This window comes from Pyrgilauda ruficollis, unplaced genomic scaffold, assembly GCF_017590135.1.
Source record: "Pyrgilauda ruficollis isolate IOZ18807 unplaced genomic scaffold, ASM1759013v1 scaffold113, whole genome shotgun sequence".
NCBI lineage: Eukaryota > Metazoa > Chordata > Aves > Passeriformes > Passeridae > Pyrgilauda > Pyrgilauda ruficollis.
This window is the reverse complement of record NW_024509544.1, coordinates 1,441,904-1,459,420: the sequence shown is the minus strand read 5'-3', so window position 1 is coordinate 1,459,420 and position 17,517 is coordinate 1,441,904. Positions and strand designations below refer to the sequence as shown.

Sequence of the window (17,517 nt, the reverse complement as noted above, 5' to 3'; positions counted from 1 at the left end):
TGCCTTTTAAGGAATGACCTGTCCCCAAAACCCTACCTCACCAGCCTGGTGCTGGGGCTGGGCAGATTTTCCTGGGACACAATCCCAAATATCCCTGAGGGGATTCCCCAGACCTGCCTGGGACAGCTGCCCACATCTCCCCAGGCTGACTGCCAGCTGCCCCGTGTCACAACCCCATAAGGGACCTGTGTTTGTGCCTGGGCCTCACGGGGATGTCCCCATCAGCCTCTGGGAGAGACTTCTCCCCCAGACCCTACACACTGTTCACTGTTTGCCCTCCAAAAATGGGACTCTGCTTTGGCTTAGCAATTTATTTTTTACTGCCGGTGGATAATCCTGTTGTGAAGGATCAGCCTGAGGCTGCTTTGGCAAAGCTCCAACACTGAGGTGGCTACACCCCAATCCCATCCCTCATTTTCCTCTAAAACAGGCTGCTGGCTGGAGTAGGAGATGCCTCTGTGGCCTCCAAGAGAATAATATTCTTGCTCGTTCTCTGGGCTGCCATTGGAGACACATTCCTGAGTTTTGCCGGCAGAGGAGGCAGAGCTTTTATCCAGTTCTGAGGGGGAAAAGCCCAGCCCAGCCCAGCCCGAGCTGCGGGGGCCGCGGCCGCCGCCGGCCGGGGCTGAGGCGCCGCTACCGCTCCGGCCGCAGCTCCGCTCCGGCCCCATGAGGCGGTGGAGCGGCCATGGGCTCGCTGGGCAGCCGCGTGCTGCGGCGGAAGGCCGGGCTCCCGCGGGGCGAGGCGGCGGCCGCGGGCAAGGGCGGCAAGAGGAAGCGCGGCGGGACCGAGGGAACCGGGGACAGCGACAGCGACGGCGAGGCCGAGCGGGAGGAGCGGCTCCTGCACCTCCGGGGCCGCAGGTCTGAGGGACGGGCGCTGCGGAAGCTGCAGGGCCGGGCTGAGCGGGGCCGGGGGGATGCGGGGCCGGGCCGGGGCGCAGCCCCCAGGGAACAGCGCAGGGCCCGGCCCGGCCCGGCCTCCCCTCGGTGCCGTGCGGGAAGCAGCGGGGGCTGCAGGGCAGAGGAGCCGGGCTGAGGCCGCATGGGGCTCCCCGGGAAAGGCCCCGGCGGCAGCGGCGGCACGGGGCAGCGGTGCCGGCACGGGGGAACACGGCTGCCGGGCCGGGCCGAGCCGGGCCGGGCAGGAACAACCCCCCGAGCGCTTGGCACCGACTGTTGATGCTGTAACGGAGGATCTCAAGGGGTGTGTCTCACTGTTGTTTTGTTTTTACTAGGAAAAAATTGAAAAGCACGTCGAAGTATATTTATCAGACACTGTTTTTGAATGGGGAGAACAGTGATATCAAAATTTGTGCTCTGGGAGAGGAGTGGAACTTGCACAAGATTTATTTGTGTCAGGTAAGTGGTTCCTTTCTAACTCCCATAGGAACTGTGTTTTTAATAAAAGGATGTCTGCGAACTCTGAAGTATGACTGGAGATTTTTTTTTTTTTTTTTTTTTTTTTGTTCTTCCACTTTATATTTAGGATTTTAACTCTTTTTGTTAACCAACTCCTGTTAGCAACAAGAGTTCCTGTTGGGAAGCAGAGCTGTAGGTTCATATTTGAAAAAGGTTTTGCTTCTCATACTGCTTAATTATTTTGTTTAATTTATTTTATTCCTAATCTTGGTGCATTGTCTGTGAAAACAGTCCTGACAGTTGTCTTTCATGTCCTTAAAACATGTTGTTGTTTGCTGAACAAGTGGCTGAGAGACTCCTGTGATGTGAATGTTCTTGCAGGACAAAGGAGGGATTCCAGAAGGGATTTGTGGTGCCCCAGCCCAGTTTTACTGTCCCCTGGACTTGTGTGCAGGGACCTGCAGGGAAATTGCTGCTGCTGGGTCTCTGCAGGTGTTAGGTGATTGTTACCAGCCTTCATAAAAGGATTCCTTGCAGCATCCCTGCTGCTGCAGGAGGAAGGTTTTCTCAGGAACTCTGAAAAGAAATAAACCCTAGTGCATAGCCCAAAAGGATGCTGTTTGCACAAACATTTCCTGTTGGGCTTGTGTTGAGCTGGAGTCCTTTGTGTCTGTGTCGTGGGGGTGCAGAGGTGCTGGTGGCTTCGCTGTCTGTGCTGTGTCACTCCTGCTGTGGGAGGAGCCCTGGCTGTGCCCTGAAACACCAAATTCTCTTGTGCCCGTGTCTTTCAGGGGTTCTGGCCTTGGCAGGGTTGGTGTGAAGCCCTCAGGTGCTGTACCTGGACACAGGGCCCTTGTGTGTCAGCTGCAGTGGAGCAGAGCAGGGGTGTGACACGGTGGAACTGGGGGTGCTCCACACGTGGCTGCAGTTTCTCTGGTGCAACAAGTGACAGGAAGAGCCAATTCTGGGTTTTTTTGTGGCTGTTGCTGTGTCAGTGCCCGAATTCCAGAGCAGCTTCAGCAATTACTTGTGTGGTCCCAGCAAGAGGAGTGTTCCATTGCTTTCTTGTAGGAAAAAGCCTTTTCTTTTTGGAGTGTGAGAACCTGTAACAAGCATAAACTGAAGGCAGAGCAGTGGCACTGAGGGGCTGTGGGGTGTGTGACAGGAGCAGTGACACTGAGGGCTGTGGGGTGTGACAGGAGCAGTGACACTGAGGGCTGTGGGGTGTGACAGGAGCAGTGACACTGAGGGCTGTGGGGTGTGACAGGAGCAGTGACACTGAGGGCTGTGGGGTGTGACAGGAGCAGTGACACTGAGGGCTGTGGGGTGTGACAGGAGCAGTGACACTGAGGGCTGTGGGGTGTGACAGGAGCAGTGACACTGAGGGCTGTGGGGTGTGACAGGAGCAGTGACACTGAGGGCTGTGGGGTGTGACAGGAGCAGTGACACTGAGGGCTGTGGGGTGTGACAGGAGCAGTGACACTGAGGGCTGTGGGGTGTGACAGGAGCAGTGACACTGAGGGCTGTGGGGTGTGACAGGAGCAGTGACACTGAGGGCTGTGGGGTGTGACAGGAGCAGTGACACTGAGGGCTGTGGGGTGTGACAGGAGCAGTGACACTGAGGGCTGTGGGGTGTGACAGGAGCAGTGACACTGAGGGCTGTGGGGTGTGACAGGAGCAGTGACACTGAGGGCTGTGGGGTGTGACAGGAGCAGTGACACTGAGGGCTGTGGGGTGTGACAGGAGCAGTGACACTGAGGGCTGTGGGGTGTGACAGGAGCAGTGACACTGAGGGCTGTGGGGTGTGACAGGAGCAGTGACACTGAGGGCTGTGGGGTGTGACAGGAGCAGTGACACTGAGGGCTGTGGGGTGTGACAGGAGCAGTGACACTGAGGGCTGTGGGGTGTGACAGGAGCAGTGACACTGAGGGCTGTGGGGTGTGACAGGAGCAGTGACACTGAGGGCTGTGGGGTGTGACAGGAGCAGTGACACTGAGGGCTGTGGGGTGTGACAGGAGCAGTGACACTGAGGGCTGTGGGGTGTGACAGGAGCAGTGACACTGAGGGCTGTGGGGTGTGACAGGAGCAGTGACACTGAGGGCTGTGGGGTGTGACAGGAGCAGTGACACTGAGGGCTGTGGGGTGTGACAGGAGCAGTGACACTGAGGGCTGTGGGGTGTGACAGGAGCAGTGACACTGAGGGCTGTGGGGTGTGACAGGAGCAGTGACACTGAGGGCTGTGGGGTGTGACAGGAGCAGTGACACTGAGGGCTGTGGGGTGTGACAGGAGCAGTGACACTGAGGGACCATGGGGTGTGTGACAGCAGCAGGGCTGGCAGGCACAGCTCCCACTGCCACTCTGCACCCTGGGGAGGGGGACAGGCAGCCTGGGTGGTGCAGGGTGGGCACAGCACTGCTGGCTACAGGCTGCTGGTGTTTTCTGTCACTGTGGCTCTGTGGTTGCTGCATCTGATATTGGTGAAGCTGTTCCTGAGGCCTTAGCACGGGTTGCTGACTGAAATTGGGTGTGCAATCCCTTCTGTGGGTGCAGCAGTTTAGAGGGGTTGAAAGTTGTGACTTGTCTGTAGAGGCCTTGTAGCAGCAGTGGTTTTGGGACATGAGCTTTGGGAGGAGTTGACCATTCTCCTCAGGCAGGTTCTGTTCCAGGGCACACTCCTGCATTGCAGTTGTGTTACTGTAGGTAAAGTGGTGTTGGAGGTTAGGAATAACTCCATGTAAATGACTCTTAATGCCTTTGTGTGCCCCCAGGCAGACTCAGCCTGGCTGTTTCTGCTGCCCTGCTCTCCCCAGGCACAAGTTCCATGAAGGACATGGAGCCTCAAGTTCCAGGAAGGACAGTCAGGTGCTGGTCACAGCAGCTCTGAAAAATGGGACATTTCTTTCTCATGATGCTGTTACAAAAATGATAAATCCTTATGGAACTGGGGAGGTGATCTCTGTGGCAAAGCTGAGGCAGCCTCGTGAGGAGGACAAAGATGAGTGAGGCCCTGGGTTGGATAGGAACATGTTGTGGGTGTCAGAGTTAGGGATATGCCAGGGGTACAGAAATACTGACCTGATCAAATGAAATCAAAATTGGGGTTTGTGTAATTTGCTGCCCTGAGCTGAAATGCTGAGGGAAGAGGTCAGGGAATGCAGTGCTGTACAAATAGACTTTATTTTTTTGATCTCTCAGGTAAACTTCATTGATAGCATCTCATAATGGGCACATCTGCTGCTGGGAAGGAAAATCAGGAACCCTAGTAGAGCATTATCTTTCCCTTCCTTTGGATGGAAACCTCAAATTCTAGTTTTATGTGCTTTTCACTTAATAATAAAAGGTATATTGCCGTAAATGGTGTGTGTGTCTGTGTCCTTGGTATGAGGCTACAGCCTTGTACAGTAATTTGTATGTCTTGCATGCCTTTTTTTTTTTTTCCACCCCTAACTGGCATTCCCTAATGCCTGCAGGATTTGTTGTTTGCTAGTAACCTTAAGCACTTAGTTTTTGGACTAATTCTGTCCCCACTGGTGATGTGGTTTGTGGAAAAAATAGCTTGTGTAGCTTTTCTGACCTTTTCAAACTCTTTCCTTACTCTGGTTACACACACATAGCCCCAACTTTCCTGTAGGCATTTTGAGTGTCAGAAACAGCAGCTACAGTCAGCCCCTCGAGTCTGTCAGAATGTTTTAGCTTGTGAAAGCTCCCTTAATATATTTTGTTCTGCATAAAGGTAAATATTAACTGTGTTTGGTTCCACGTGCTGCTTTTGGCAGTTCTAAGTGGGATGAAATCTCTTAGTTGAGTTCTTTTTCTCTCTTCCTTCATACAGTCAGGCTACTTTTCCAGTATGTTCAGTGGCTCTTGGAAAGAATCCAGCATGAATGTCATAGAGCTGGAGATTCCTGATCAAAATATTGATGTAGAAGGTAAGTGAGAGCCTTTTATTTTAACAAAACCCTGAAGGGAGAGGTTAATTTAAACCTGTTGATGTTCAGAGACGGCTCATGAGGTTCAGCTTCTCTTTGTGCAGTTTTTCAGCTCTCAGGGGTGCTGAAGAGTTTGTTTAAATCCTGGGAGCTCAGAAATGGATTAGTTACTGCCCCATGTTGTGTTTTCTGTCTGGTCAGTTGCTCTAGCTTAGGAGCCAGCACTTAGACTTTAGAGAAGGTGTGCAGTGAGGGGCTTTGGTTGTGTTTAAGGACTCCTCATGCCCCGAGCTCTCTGGAGTGTCTCCTCTGACTCCTGTTCCCTCTGCAGCCCTGCAGGTGGCTTTTGGCTCTCTCTACAGAGACGATGTGCTGATCAACCCCAGCCGCGTGGTGGCCCTGCTGGCAGCAGCCTGCATGCTGCAGCTGGTAAGTCAGAAATGCCACAGTGCCATTCCTTCTCTCTTTACCTGAAAGAAACACAGCAGTTCAGGGTATCCTCGCCCACGAGGCCTTTTTCACCCAGAGGAATGAATCAGAATGAATCAGCTTTTCAGGCTAGCTGGGGAAAAAAGCCAAACACAAAGCAGTGGGTTTATTGAAAAATGCTGTGACTAAGATTGAGGTGTGAGATTAAGTGATTTGTGAGTGATATCTAAAAGTAGATTAAGTAGGTTTTGGAGCTTGCTTGCTCTACCCTGGAGGCATTCAGAGCTCTTTTCATTCACAGGAAATATTCTTAAGGAACATCTGTGTTTCTGAGGAATGATGGTTTACATGGTTTGAACAATGTAGCACCAGTCACTGCAACCTGTGGGACTTGGGGGCTGGCTCAGGCCTGAAAATCTGTATGAACAGCACAGTGTCTGACATTTTATGTTGGGAAGTGAACACTCAGAATGTCTGTGTGTTTTTTCCTCCCTTCAGGATGGCTTAATCCAGCAATGTGGTGAAACAATGAAGGAAACCATCACTGCCCAAACTGTGTGTGGTTATTACAATTCTGCAGGGACATATGGGCTGGACTCTGTGAAGAAAAAGTAAGAATTACTGTCTGCAAGCTGCTTTGGACATTGGCAATTAACAGTGAATTTACACAGTACTTACATAATGACCAGGTTAATTGTTTTAATATGTATTTAGAACAGAATCTTAGAACATCAAGGTTGGAAGAGACCTGTAAGATCATCCAGTCCAACCATGCACTCAGCACTACCACTGAAACCACTAAACCACATAATCCAGAGCCAAATTCACACCTCCAGGGTGGAGGTGTGACTCTGTTCTAATGCCTGACCACCCAAACAGGGAAAAAAAAATCAAGTACCTAATGTGAATGGATTGAGTCTGTCCAGATCTTTCTGCAGAACCCTTCTGCCCTCCAGCAGATCCACAATCCCACCCAGCTTAGTGTTGTCTGCAAATTTACTGAGGGAGCAGCTGTGGCAGGAATGTTGGCACAGAGAAGAAACAAGCAGAGGTCCTAACTCCTTGCTTTCCATGCAGGTGCCTTGAGTGGCTCTTGAACAATCTGATGACTCACCAGAGTGTTGGACTCTTCAAGGAACTCAGGTACTGGGGCTGCACTTCCCTTGCAGGGATGAAGGACAGTCCCTGTCCAAGTCTAGAGCCCACTGCAGATCACTTTCTGGGCTTTTGCTGATTGCTTGTTCCCTACCTCCCCTTCTCCTTTTTATCTTTCCTTTCTCACTGACCTGTTACAATTGATTTTTCCAGCATAAACCTCATGAAGCAGCTGATCAGCTCCTCCAACCTGTTTGTGCTGCAGGTGGAGATGGATGTGTACACTGCTCTCAAAAAGGTACTTGCCTGGGGCTCAGTGCAGTGGAACCTTTGTGGGGTTGACTGGAAGTATTTAATGGAGCAGCAGAACTTTTATAGAAATTAGTGCACTGTGGAAATGCCTCCTGTTAGCATGCAGATTTCTTACCTGAGACTTCAGCTGACTCACTAGAATTTATTTGTTTTGCCCAGTGGATGTTCCTTCAGCTCGTGCCTTCTTGGAATGGGTCTTTCAAGCAGGTGTTGAGTGAAGCTGATGCCTGGTTTGCTGAGCGCAGGAGAGGTAGGAGGAGCCCTTGGTTTGGGGTTTGAACATGAGTAATTTCTCCATTTTAATGGCAAAAGCCATTAAATAACCCTAATAAAAAAAAATAATAAAAGCCATTAAACACCCATAACAACTTTCTCTAACCAATAAGTAAAAACTGCAGTATAAACAGGATCTGGAAAAGATTTAGGGAGGCAAACCATAGTGTGGGTGCTGTGTTGCAGAGTTTGGGGGCGACGTTGCCTTCCTGGAGTCGGCGCAGGGCAGCGCCTTCGTGCCCGTGTTCACACACCTGAGGCTGCAGTACATCATCAGTGACCTGGCCTCAGCCAGGATCGTGGAGAGGGATGCCCTGCTGCCCTCAGGTGAGTGAGGGAGGGAGTGCTGGGCACAGCTGAGCACTCACATCCACTCCTGCCTTCAGTTTCTCCATGCCAGGAGAGACAAGGGAGGAGCTGGGCATGTTCCAGGAGGGACAGAGCTGGGGAAGGGCCTGGAGCATGAGTGTGGTGAGGAGCAGCTGAGGGAGCCACAGAAAAGGAGGCTCAGGGGGAACCTTCTCACTCTCTACAGCTCCTGACAGGATGGGGCAGCCAGGGGGGTCAGGCTGTGCTCCCAGGGAACAAAAGCAATGGTCTGAGGGGAGGTTCAGGTTGGATATTGGGAAAATTCATTCTGTCATGGAAAGGGTTGTGCAGCTCTGGCACAGCTACCCAGGGAAGGGTATGAAGTAAATATAATCCATCTCACTTCAGAGTGACACTGGTACAGGCTATAGGCAAAGTGCAAAGGTCATTATAAAAAATAACATTGGGTGAATGACTATTTAAATCCTTAATGGTGACACAGGAGAGCAGTGGATTTGTATCCCTGTGAAGTGGCTTTGTCAGCATGTCAATAAGATGCAAACCAGAAGTTTTCTGGAGCTCCACTTGATTTCCTTCTCCTCCTGTCTGGTGTTAGCACTTGCAGTGTGATGGGCAGCCTTTTCAGAGTGCTCTTTGGTGGGTAAATGTTGTGCCTGTTCTCAAACCCTGAAGCCTTCACCCATGTCTGGCAGAGGAAGAATTGTTCTGAGATTATTGCATCTTTGAGGCTGATCTCCTTGTGCTCATTGAAAAAGAGCGAAATTTGGGCACAGCTCACAGGTGTTGGCTCTGCAGGGAGGCAGTCCCTGAGCCACGAGGAGCACTGTGCTGGCTGGGTGGCACTGTGGTGACAGGGAAAGGGGACACAGGCAGCTGGGTGGCACTGTGGTACAGGGAGAGGGGACACACGGGGCAGAGAAAGGGGACACAGGCAGCTGGGTGGCCACTGTGGTACAGGGAGAGGGGACACACAGGGCAGAGAAAGGGGACACAGGACAGCTGGGTGGCACTGTGGTGCAGGGAGAGGGGATACAGAGCATGTACTGACAGGGAAAGGGGACACAGGACACTGTGGTGCAAGGAAAGGGGACACAGAGCATGTGGTGACAGGGACAGGGGACACAGAGCAGCTGGGTGACTCTGTGGTGTGGGGACAGGGGACACAGGACAGCTGGGTGGCACTGTGGTGCAGGGAAAGGGGACACAGGGCATGTGCTGCATGCAGGAGGATCTTTGTGCTGGGGAGTGCTGTCAGAGTTGGGTACTTGCCTGCCCCTGTAATCTGTTTGTGCCAGGGTGCAGCCACGAGCTGTGTTAAGATCAGAACTTTTGCTCTTCACTTACAAGGAGGTTGAGATAAATCCTGGGCTGCACTTTGGAGCAGGCTGTTGGCTGCCAGCACTCAGTATTTGAGGGGATGCTCTGTACCTGAGAGGCTGCAGACAGGGCCTTTGCTGGGTGGTTTTGTGTTCTGCTGGAAGATTATCCCAGATGAAATTGTTCTCGAGGAGGTAGAGAAGCAAATCACAAAATCACTATTGAAAGTAGTACTGTGATTGTTTATTTATTTATATATTTTTATACTCTGTCCTAGAGGGGAGAACTGAAATTCTGTGTCAGGAGTTCACAGCAGTCTGATCTTTGTGCAGAAAAGGTGCAAGAGACAGGAATACATAATGTGTCTGTGTGAGCATAGTGTTTGTTGTTCTGTTTTATTGGTGGCTTGTGAACATTTCCTCAGCTGTGCTTTCCCTCTTCATAAATCAGCAGATGAGCTGCAGCTGAAATGTGAGATAGGAAATAGATACACAAATAGAGAAGATGCTCTCCCTCCTGATATTTCTTCCTTCCCTTCTAGCACATCCATTCTCTGCTCCTTGCCTGTGTAGGTTTCCTTAATTCATTTTTTATTTTCAGTTGTACTTTGGTTGATGCCCAGTTTGCTCCTATCACATCTGTACTTTCACTCTAGAGTCAGTGGGACAAAGGCTGGTTTTCAGTCTTCCATCCATGATCTGGCCTCTCCTCCCTTCTGTCACATTCACCAGCTTCCTGGGTTGTTTTTGGTCACATTGGCTCTCCCTGTTCTCTCACCCAGCCCATTTCCCAGAGGTGAAATTTCTCATTTCTGACCTTGCCCCCTTGCCCCATTTGTTATCTTGACTAAGAACTTCTTACACCCCGTGATTTTGGGATCCCTTTTGTGTAACTGCCTGACAAACTACTGAGTTTTGTTCTGTTCTATCTCTTGGTTGCAACATTTTATTAACACAGCCAATAAAATCTTTGTGTGTTTTCCAAGGAAGACATGATTTATGTTTATTCTTCTGTTTGTTTTACCATATTTGTGCTAAGTCACTGTTTTCTTTTATCCCTTGATTGTGTTTTCTTCTTCTTTGACTTACATAGAGCTCCCCTGGGCATTCAGAACACAGCATCTTCTCCCCAGAGCTTGTTAACAAGCTCCTTGGCTGAGCAGAGCTGTGTGTGCTGAGAAAACCTGTGGAGTTGCATCACTTGTGGCAGCAGTGGGTGTTTGAGGAGGTGAACATAGTCTGGAGTGACTGCCTGTTAGCTGTGGATGTTTATCCTTCCCCTGTGCTTGGGGCTGGGAGCTGGAGGACACAGGGAGTATCAGGGAGTGGGTTGCATAATCCAGTTCATAAGTGTAACTTCATTATTTCTATGTCATTTTATTTCTCTATTTCGAATGTATATGACCATCCCCGTTCCCAGCTCCAAAGACAACACCAAGATTATTATTTTTTTTTTTTTTAATTTTAGAATGGCTGCCCTCTGTTTACAAACAGCAGTGGTTTGCCATGCTCAGAGCAGAACAAGACAATGATATTGGGTAGGTATATTACAGGCTTTATTTCTCTCTTAAATTAGAAACCTTCCTCTCATAGAAATTCTGACATGAATTGTTTTGGAGTTTACATTAAAAGGAGGGGGGAAGCATTATCTCTGTGGAGCTCTCAGTTCCCCTGGGCTGGCTGGTCTCCCATCCCTCAGCCAGCAGAACTCTGGAAAACTGGTCTGGTGGGACCAGAGGGAAATGCTGGGTGGGGGACACGAGTTCTGTATTTTCTTTCATGTGGTCACTAGCACTTCACCTGGAAATCTGTGTTGAGGCTGTGAAAGGGTGATTTCTGAGCCTTCATTTTAAGGATGCTTTGGCCATCAAACTGTTCCTGTTCCTTCTGCTTGCTCTTGGCCGTGCTCCAGTGAGCCAGGTCCTGGATTTAACACCAAAACTGTGGCAAAATGTAGCTGGGGGAGTTGATCCTGCCTTTGTCTTCTCTGCTGGCTCCTAGAGTGCTTTGAGGTGAAAAAATGCCAAGTCAGGCAGCTGCAGAATGCCTGTTACCTCCCCAGAGCCAGCAGGCTGACTTGCTCCTTTGTCCTGTCACCCAGCGGGTGACGCTGTGGACAGAGACGTGTTGGGCTGTAACAGGAGCTTCAAAAAAGCCCCAAACTCTGGTCTGAAGCATAGCCAAGATCTTTAGGAAGTTGTTCTCACAGGCAGCAGTCCTTTAGGAAGTGGTGGAGGTGAGGTGCAGAATTGAGGCTCTCACATTCAGTTCCTGCAGGTGAATTTTGGGTGCCTGTGGCCTGTTTTGATGCTGCTCTCTTGGGAAGGCTTTTGCAATGCTGCTGTGGCTGTGTCTGAGAGCAGACAGTGTCACCTCCTGGCTCATGGGAAACAGGCTTCATAGGGAAGTGAGTCCCCAGAATTCTGAGATAAGATGCAGTATTTGCTAATTTGGATGTGTTTTGGTAGTTCAGTGCAGTGGGAGCATTTGAATTCTCAGCCACTGGATGGATACACATGCTTCTGGAAAAGGGAGTACCCACAGAGCTGCAGTGAGGATCATCCAGCTTGGAAAAGAGCAATTTTAAAATTCAGCTACAGCTGAGGACTTCAACAGCTCTTGGAATGGGCAGAGTATTTTTCCACATTTTTCTTCCCTGTCTAGTTTTCTCTTTTGCAGTATGGGTTGATTATTTCCTTTAAGACGGTGAAAAGCAAAGGTCTCAGCCTCAGAAGGGCACACATGCAGCTGTTCCTTTGTGTTAGTGCAAATGTTTTGGCCATTTGACCAACGTGTAGCTGCAGGAAAAGAATTCAGCTTTTATAAGCCCATCGTTTATCCAGCCCTGCTGCTCTTCCTCTCACACCTACTGCCCTTGTCAGCATCAAACACATGTTTTCCCTCAAGGGTGAGGAGGCAGACTTAAGAATCAGAGCAAGACATGAATCTGACTCCTCTGAGCTGAAGTAAGGCTCTATTTCCATATCCCACCTGGTGCAGGGTATAATTGCACCTGCTTCTTCTAGCACTGCCAGCATGGAAATGGCACTGCTTGGAAACGTGTGATGTGGTTTGTCATGGTGGCTTTATAGAGAGGAGAAGAAAGTGCTTCCCTTCCACTTTGAGTTTGCATTTAAAAGGGTTAAACATCTTATTCACTCTTCAGAATTGGAGAATTTTTTAGTGTTAGCAGTGGAGTTTGTGGCTTTGAACTGTAGCTGCTCAGGGTTTACTTGTGTTAAAGTGGATCACTTTTTTTTTAAATTAAACATGTGTTTTGTGGCAGAAGCCAGACAGATCTTTCAAGTCTGGGACTGGAATCACTTCTGCTCTTAGCAGTCTCTTTGGCAGTGTGTAAGAAGGAAGCAGAATGACTCCACTGTTCACTGTGTGGCAGCTGGTGGAAGTGGTTCAAGCTGAAGTTCTGCATTGTCTGAGGCTGCTCGAGGGATGGAGAGGGGAATGTTAATGTCAGTCTGAGCATTATGGACTAATGTTTGTGAAATTTGTCACTAATTAAACAGAAATAAATCCTTTATCACCATTACTGCATTTAGGTCAGCCACAGAACCAGTTCAGCTGGAAGATGTGGAAAAGCACACGGGAGGTTCCTGGGTGAATTTGTTGAAGTGTGATGAGTTGTATGCATAACCTGTTCTTTGAACACTTCACCTCCCAGGATTGGTTTTTACAGAAGCAAGAGGAGATACCTGGGCTGAGTTTATAAAAGATTTAGCTGTGAGGAGCAGTGGGAGGAGAGCAGAGGCTGCATCTCTCCTGGCTTGGAGGGCACTGCTGGCCCTTGTGGCTTTGCAGTTGAACCTGTGAGGGTTGATGTCACTGGGATTAATAAAGTTCACTGCCAGCCCTCAGCCTGGTGTAACTTGGACACTTCCTGGCAGTGGGTGTTGGGTTAATGCTGTCATGGAGTGTGAAGCAAAGTGAGTAACACTCTTGTGGAAAATCAGGGCTGATCTCACTCGTGCTGGCTCTGCAAGGCTGTTCTACGTGCTGGGTGAGAGGAGCTGATCTTGGTGTGGGGTGACACAGCCAAGGGCTCTGGGTCTCAGGAGCTCTGAGAGGCCCTGGCACTTCTTGAGCACTGAGGGGAAGTGGGGTTTTTATGAGCACGGAGGGGAAGTGGGGTTTTTTTTCAGTCAAGTTGCATAACCAGCCCCTTGAGAAACCTCTCCAGTGTCTCGTGGCTGCTGCTTTATAGCACTGCTGTTGTGCAGAGCCCTGCAGCTGTGCCCCAGCACTTGTCTCTGGTTGTGTCTAAGAAGTCAGCCTGCTGTGTTTAAAAAACATTTGGGTTTTTACAAGGCTGGGAGAATGTAGTTCATTGCAACAGCATTATTTTGTTATCTGGAGAAGTTCTTTTGTAGAAGTCCTGCCTAACTGAGGTGTCACAGCCTGGTTTATATTGCAGTTTTGTGGTTTAGGTGGATGTTTATGGGACAGTTTGGGATGGAAGAGGCTCTGGGAGCTCATCCAGTCATGCCTCTGCTCAAAGAAGGGTCAGTTGTTGGTCCCTTCCAGCTCAGGGTATTCCATCATTGTGTGGTCAGACAAGTTTACTCCAGTCCGTTCATCTTCCCCACATTAAGGTATCACACAAAGCTGTTGAATTCTCCTTAAAGATGCTGGTTTGGGGTTTTTTTCAGGCCTCAAGAAATCAATAAGGAGGAACTGGAAGGAAACAGCATGAGGTGTGGTCGCAAACTGGCCAAGGATGGTGATGTAAGTGTGGCACGTGGCAAACTGCAGGGCTGGCATGGCTGAGACAAGTCAGGCATTTCCAAATCTTGTAGGTCCTCATTGTCAAACTGCATCCAGAAGATGTCATGGAGAAAGATACCATTTTTTTCTCCCCAGAGAGATGGAAGCCACGTCTCTGCAAGGAGCAAGGAGCTGGTGTTTTATTGTGCTCTTGTGCTGTGAGACTGGGAAAGCTGTTAGTCCAGGCAGTTAGACAGAGCTCTGATCACTGGTGTCTTATTAGCTGGAGAAGGAAGTTCTCTAGCTAAAATGTGTAACATTCAGAGCCAGGGCCCCTCGGTGTCTTTAGGTAACAGGTCTTGTGAAATGAACCAAGAACATGAATTTTTCCCCTTGCAGTCACGTAACCCCAGGCGTTCTCTGGGCATGGCTGGGGCTCACAGATCAGCCCCATTACCCGGTGCTGAGTATCTGATACCCCCCTTATGGCGTGTGTTCTGCCTGTCTGGGAGGCAGCTGACACTCAGCTGCTGTCACACAGCCCCCTGCAGTGTCCAGTTGTCCCCAGTGAGTTCTCTGTCCCAGACAGAGATCCCTGAACCCCCCGGTGCAGCTCAGACCCCCCGGCGCTGGCATGGCACTCCTGCTGCGTGTCACAGCCCATCCTCAGGCTGGGTGCCCTCTGTGTGTGTCCCCCCTGTGTGTGTCCCCTCTGTCCTGCAGTACTGCTGGCGTTGGACTGGCTTTAACTTCGGCCTGGACCTGCTGGTGACCTACACCAACCGCTACATCATCTTCAAGCGCAACACGCTGAACCAGCCGTGCAGCGGCTCCGTCAGCCTGCAGCCGCGCCGCAGCATCGCCTTCAGGTGCAGCCCAGGGGGCCCTCCCTGCTGCCAGCCCTGCTGGTTTTGTTAAAAGTGTTACCCTGTCTCCTGGGGAGGAGCTCCTCGTGCTGAAATTCAGGAGGCTGAAGTGGTCTGTGCCCCCCTCCCCAGGTTGCGGCTGGCCTCGTTCGACTGCAGCGGGAAGGTGATTTGCAGCAGGACAACAGGTTATCAGATCCTCACCCTGGAGAAGGACCAGGTGTGTCTGTGGGCTTGAGTGCTGGAGTTCAAGGCATGAAAAAAATGCTGAGAAGTCGCCAGTGCTTTTGAAGGGGAGTTGCTGTTCCTGTTGTCGTTGCTTATGTGGAATCTCAGGCATTCCTGTTAGAGGCAGTGGGTAATTAAGCTAATTTGTGAAGTGGATCTAGAGGAGGATAGTGTGGGTTTCATGAGTGTTGATGATATGAAATTAGTTCCCATATTAGTGAAATGAGTGCCTGTGGTGCTGCTGTCTGCTGCCAGTGTCATGTTCAGCTGCTCATCAGCATCACCCTCTGTATAATCTGGCCATCAGACTCCTCATTTAGAGGCAAATTCAGAATGTGAAGACTCTCATAAACTGAGGAGTTAAAAGAATGTCTGCATGTTGTTTAAGGGCTAGATTTATTACTCTATTAAATGAATTGAAGAAAGCCCCAGAGAGGAGTGGAGTTTTCTTAGAGCAAGTGCCCTTTTCCACCCATTGCTGACAGCAGGATTTAGTGAGGCATATATGGGACTTGTTAATCAAGTTTCTCAAATCCCAGCCAGCAGTGATATAAAGGTGGTGAGAACACAGAAAACCTTTCCTTGTCAGTGCCATCCTTACTGGAGGGTGAAGTTTCAGTTTTCAAGTTTCAGTTGTTTTGCATCCTCACGAGGCTGAAGTTTCAATTTTGCTTCCCCAAAACCGGTTCCTAGAGTGGAACCAAAAAATTCCTACCCACAAACTGAAGTTTGCTTTCTCTTGTGGAATGCCTGGTTGGTGAAATCTCCCAAATCTGAAAATGATCCCTTTCTCCTCAGCATGTTGGAGGGGAAGTTTCCTCCAGCATTTCCTGTGGCTGTTCCCTGTGCTGCAGAGGGCTGGGAGCTCTGGGGTGGGAGCTGTGGGCAGGCTGAGAATGTGTCAGAGTTACAAACTTGAGGTGAAGGGGAGCTGCCTTTGCTTTATTTTTACATCCTGATTTTAGTGTGTAGCCATTAAGATGTGCAGAATGAGTGCTGTGTCAGTGCTGTGCTTCCTGGTCCCCCTCACCACACAAATGTCCTGTGTGTGCTCCAGGAGCAGATCGTGATGAATTTGGACAGCAGACTCCTGACCTTCCCCCTCTACATCTGCTGCAACTTCCTGTACACCTCCCCAGAGAAGAGGGCAGACAGCGAGGCACAGCTGGAACATCTGGAAGCCTGAGAGCTCCCTGGGGGCTGTGGCAGCCCCTCTCCCCCCTGGATGCTGCCCAGAGCTGGGAAAGGCCTTGCACAGTGGCAGCAGCCCTGGCCTTAGTGCTCTCCTATGCAGCTCAGACATTAAGTAGGCCAAAACCAGTCATCCTTTTTAATTTTTTAAAATTTTATTTCTTTCCTGCATCGTCAGGCATCAGCCATTCCGTGTTTGAGAAGTGTTGTTACACTTGGGCTTTTCTGGCTGAAAACTGAGCCAAATTGGAAATAGGGAATTTGTGTGGATCACAACTTAGGAAATTACCTGAGCACACATTGTAGGTTGTGTGGGTTTTGTTAGTGTGGGTTTTGGTTGTATTATTTGTTGGGTTTTTAAATAACTGATCTGTAAATACCAGATCCATATTTTGCTTTTTTTCCTGGTCCTTTTCTCTTAGGGCCAAATAATCTCTGTAAATGTGGCATCTCAACTTTGGTTATTTAACTGCACAGCCTTTCCCACCTGATGGGTTTAAGCTTTTTTTGCAGCTCACACACACACACACATTTCATTCTTGGTCTTGTTCTAACACTGCAGCCAATAATTCTCTGTCTTTTAGCAGGTTAATTTACTAATAAGGATGTTCATAAATGAATTATTTTTTCCATGTACAGCAAGTACTCCAATGTCCTCACCATTACTTGCTGCTGTCAGCAGCAGCTCTCAGCTGGAGTTCTGCTGAGTGCTGACTCTACTCACACAAACCAAATACCAATTTTTAAACATTTTCTCTGGCTTCTTTTAGCTGTTACCTTGGGAATACCTCCCGTGTTAGCTCAGGAACTTGTGACTTTCGAGTGCCTTTTGAGTTGTATGTGTAACACCAACTTCACATCAGTTCAGCAAGGTCACAGGATCCAAAGGCAGAGCTGGGAACAAGAGATTCCTCTCCACTTGGTGTGATGGATGAGTCGTGTCATGGTACACTCTGTTCAGTCTTTGTTGGGTTTTATGTTTGTCTCTTGCAATTTTCAATTCTTACAGCAGGATTTTTTGATTCAAACTGGGAATTTTTGCCTCGTTAGCCTATTTTTTTAATGTCAGAAAAATATAAAACCATTTGTACTTTATAACAAAGATAAAAATGTGTTGGGCAAGACAGAAAAACATGGCAACGTGTCAGTAAATGATTTCAAGTGGAATATTTGTCCATGTGTGTCCTTTCCTGCTGGGAGTAGCTTTTTGTGCTGGATTCACCCTGTGGATTCAGCACCTCGCTGTGATCTTGTGTCACAGCTTTGGCAGCAGAGAGCAGCAGCATTTTCAGCTGTTCAGCTGCCACAGCATCAAATTTACTTACAGAATTAACTGTATTTAGATACTTAACTCTGGTTTTAATTAGAAGTACCCACTCCTCAAGATTGGTTCTGTGGAAAGCAACAGGGGCAGCTGGTTAATGGTACCTCAAATCCAGGTGGATTTTTTGCAGCACATCAAAGTG

At 49.4% G+C, this 17,517-nt stretch overlaps 1 protein-coding gene across 1 annotated transcript; it reads left to right on the top strand.

The window, feature by feature from the left end:
• Positions 1-595: 595 nt before the first annotated feature.
• Positions 596-17,218, top strand: GMCL1 (germ cell-less 1, spermatogenesis associated). Its single transcript, XM_041479076.1, has 14 exons — positions 596-864; positions 1,239-1,362; positions 5,196-5,292; positions 5,624-5,721; positions 6,220-6,332; positions 6,799-6,864; positions 7,030-7,114; positions 7,288-7,378; positions 7,588-7,728; positions 10,516-10,585; positions 13,712-13,787; positions 14,490-14,635; positions 14,765-14,852; positions 15,918-17,218. Exons 1-14 carry the CDS (start codon positions 689-691, stop codon positions 16,044-16,046), a joined length of 1,500 nt encoding a protein of 499 aa, XP_041335010.1. The 5' UTR covers positions 596-688; the 3' UTR covers positions 16,047-17,218.
• The last annotated feature ends 299 nt before the right edge of the window (positions 17,219-17,517 follow it).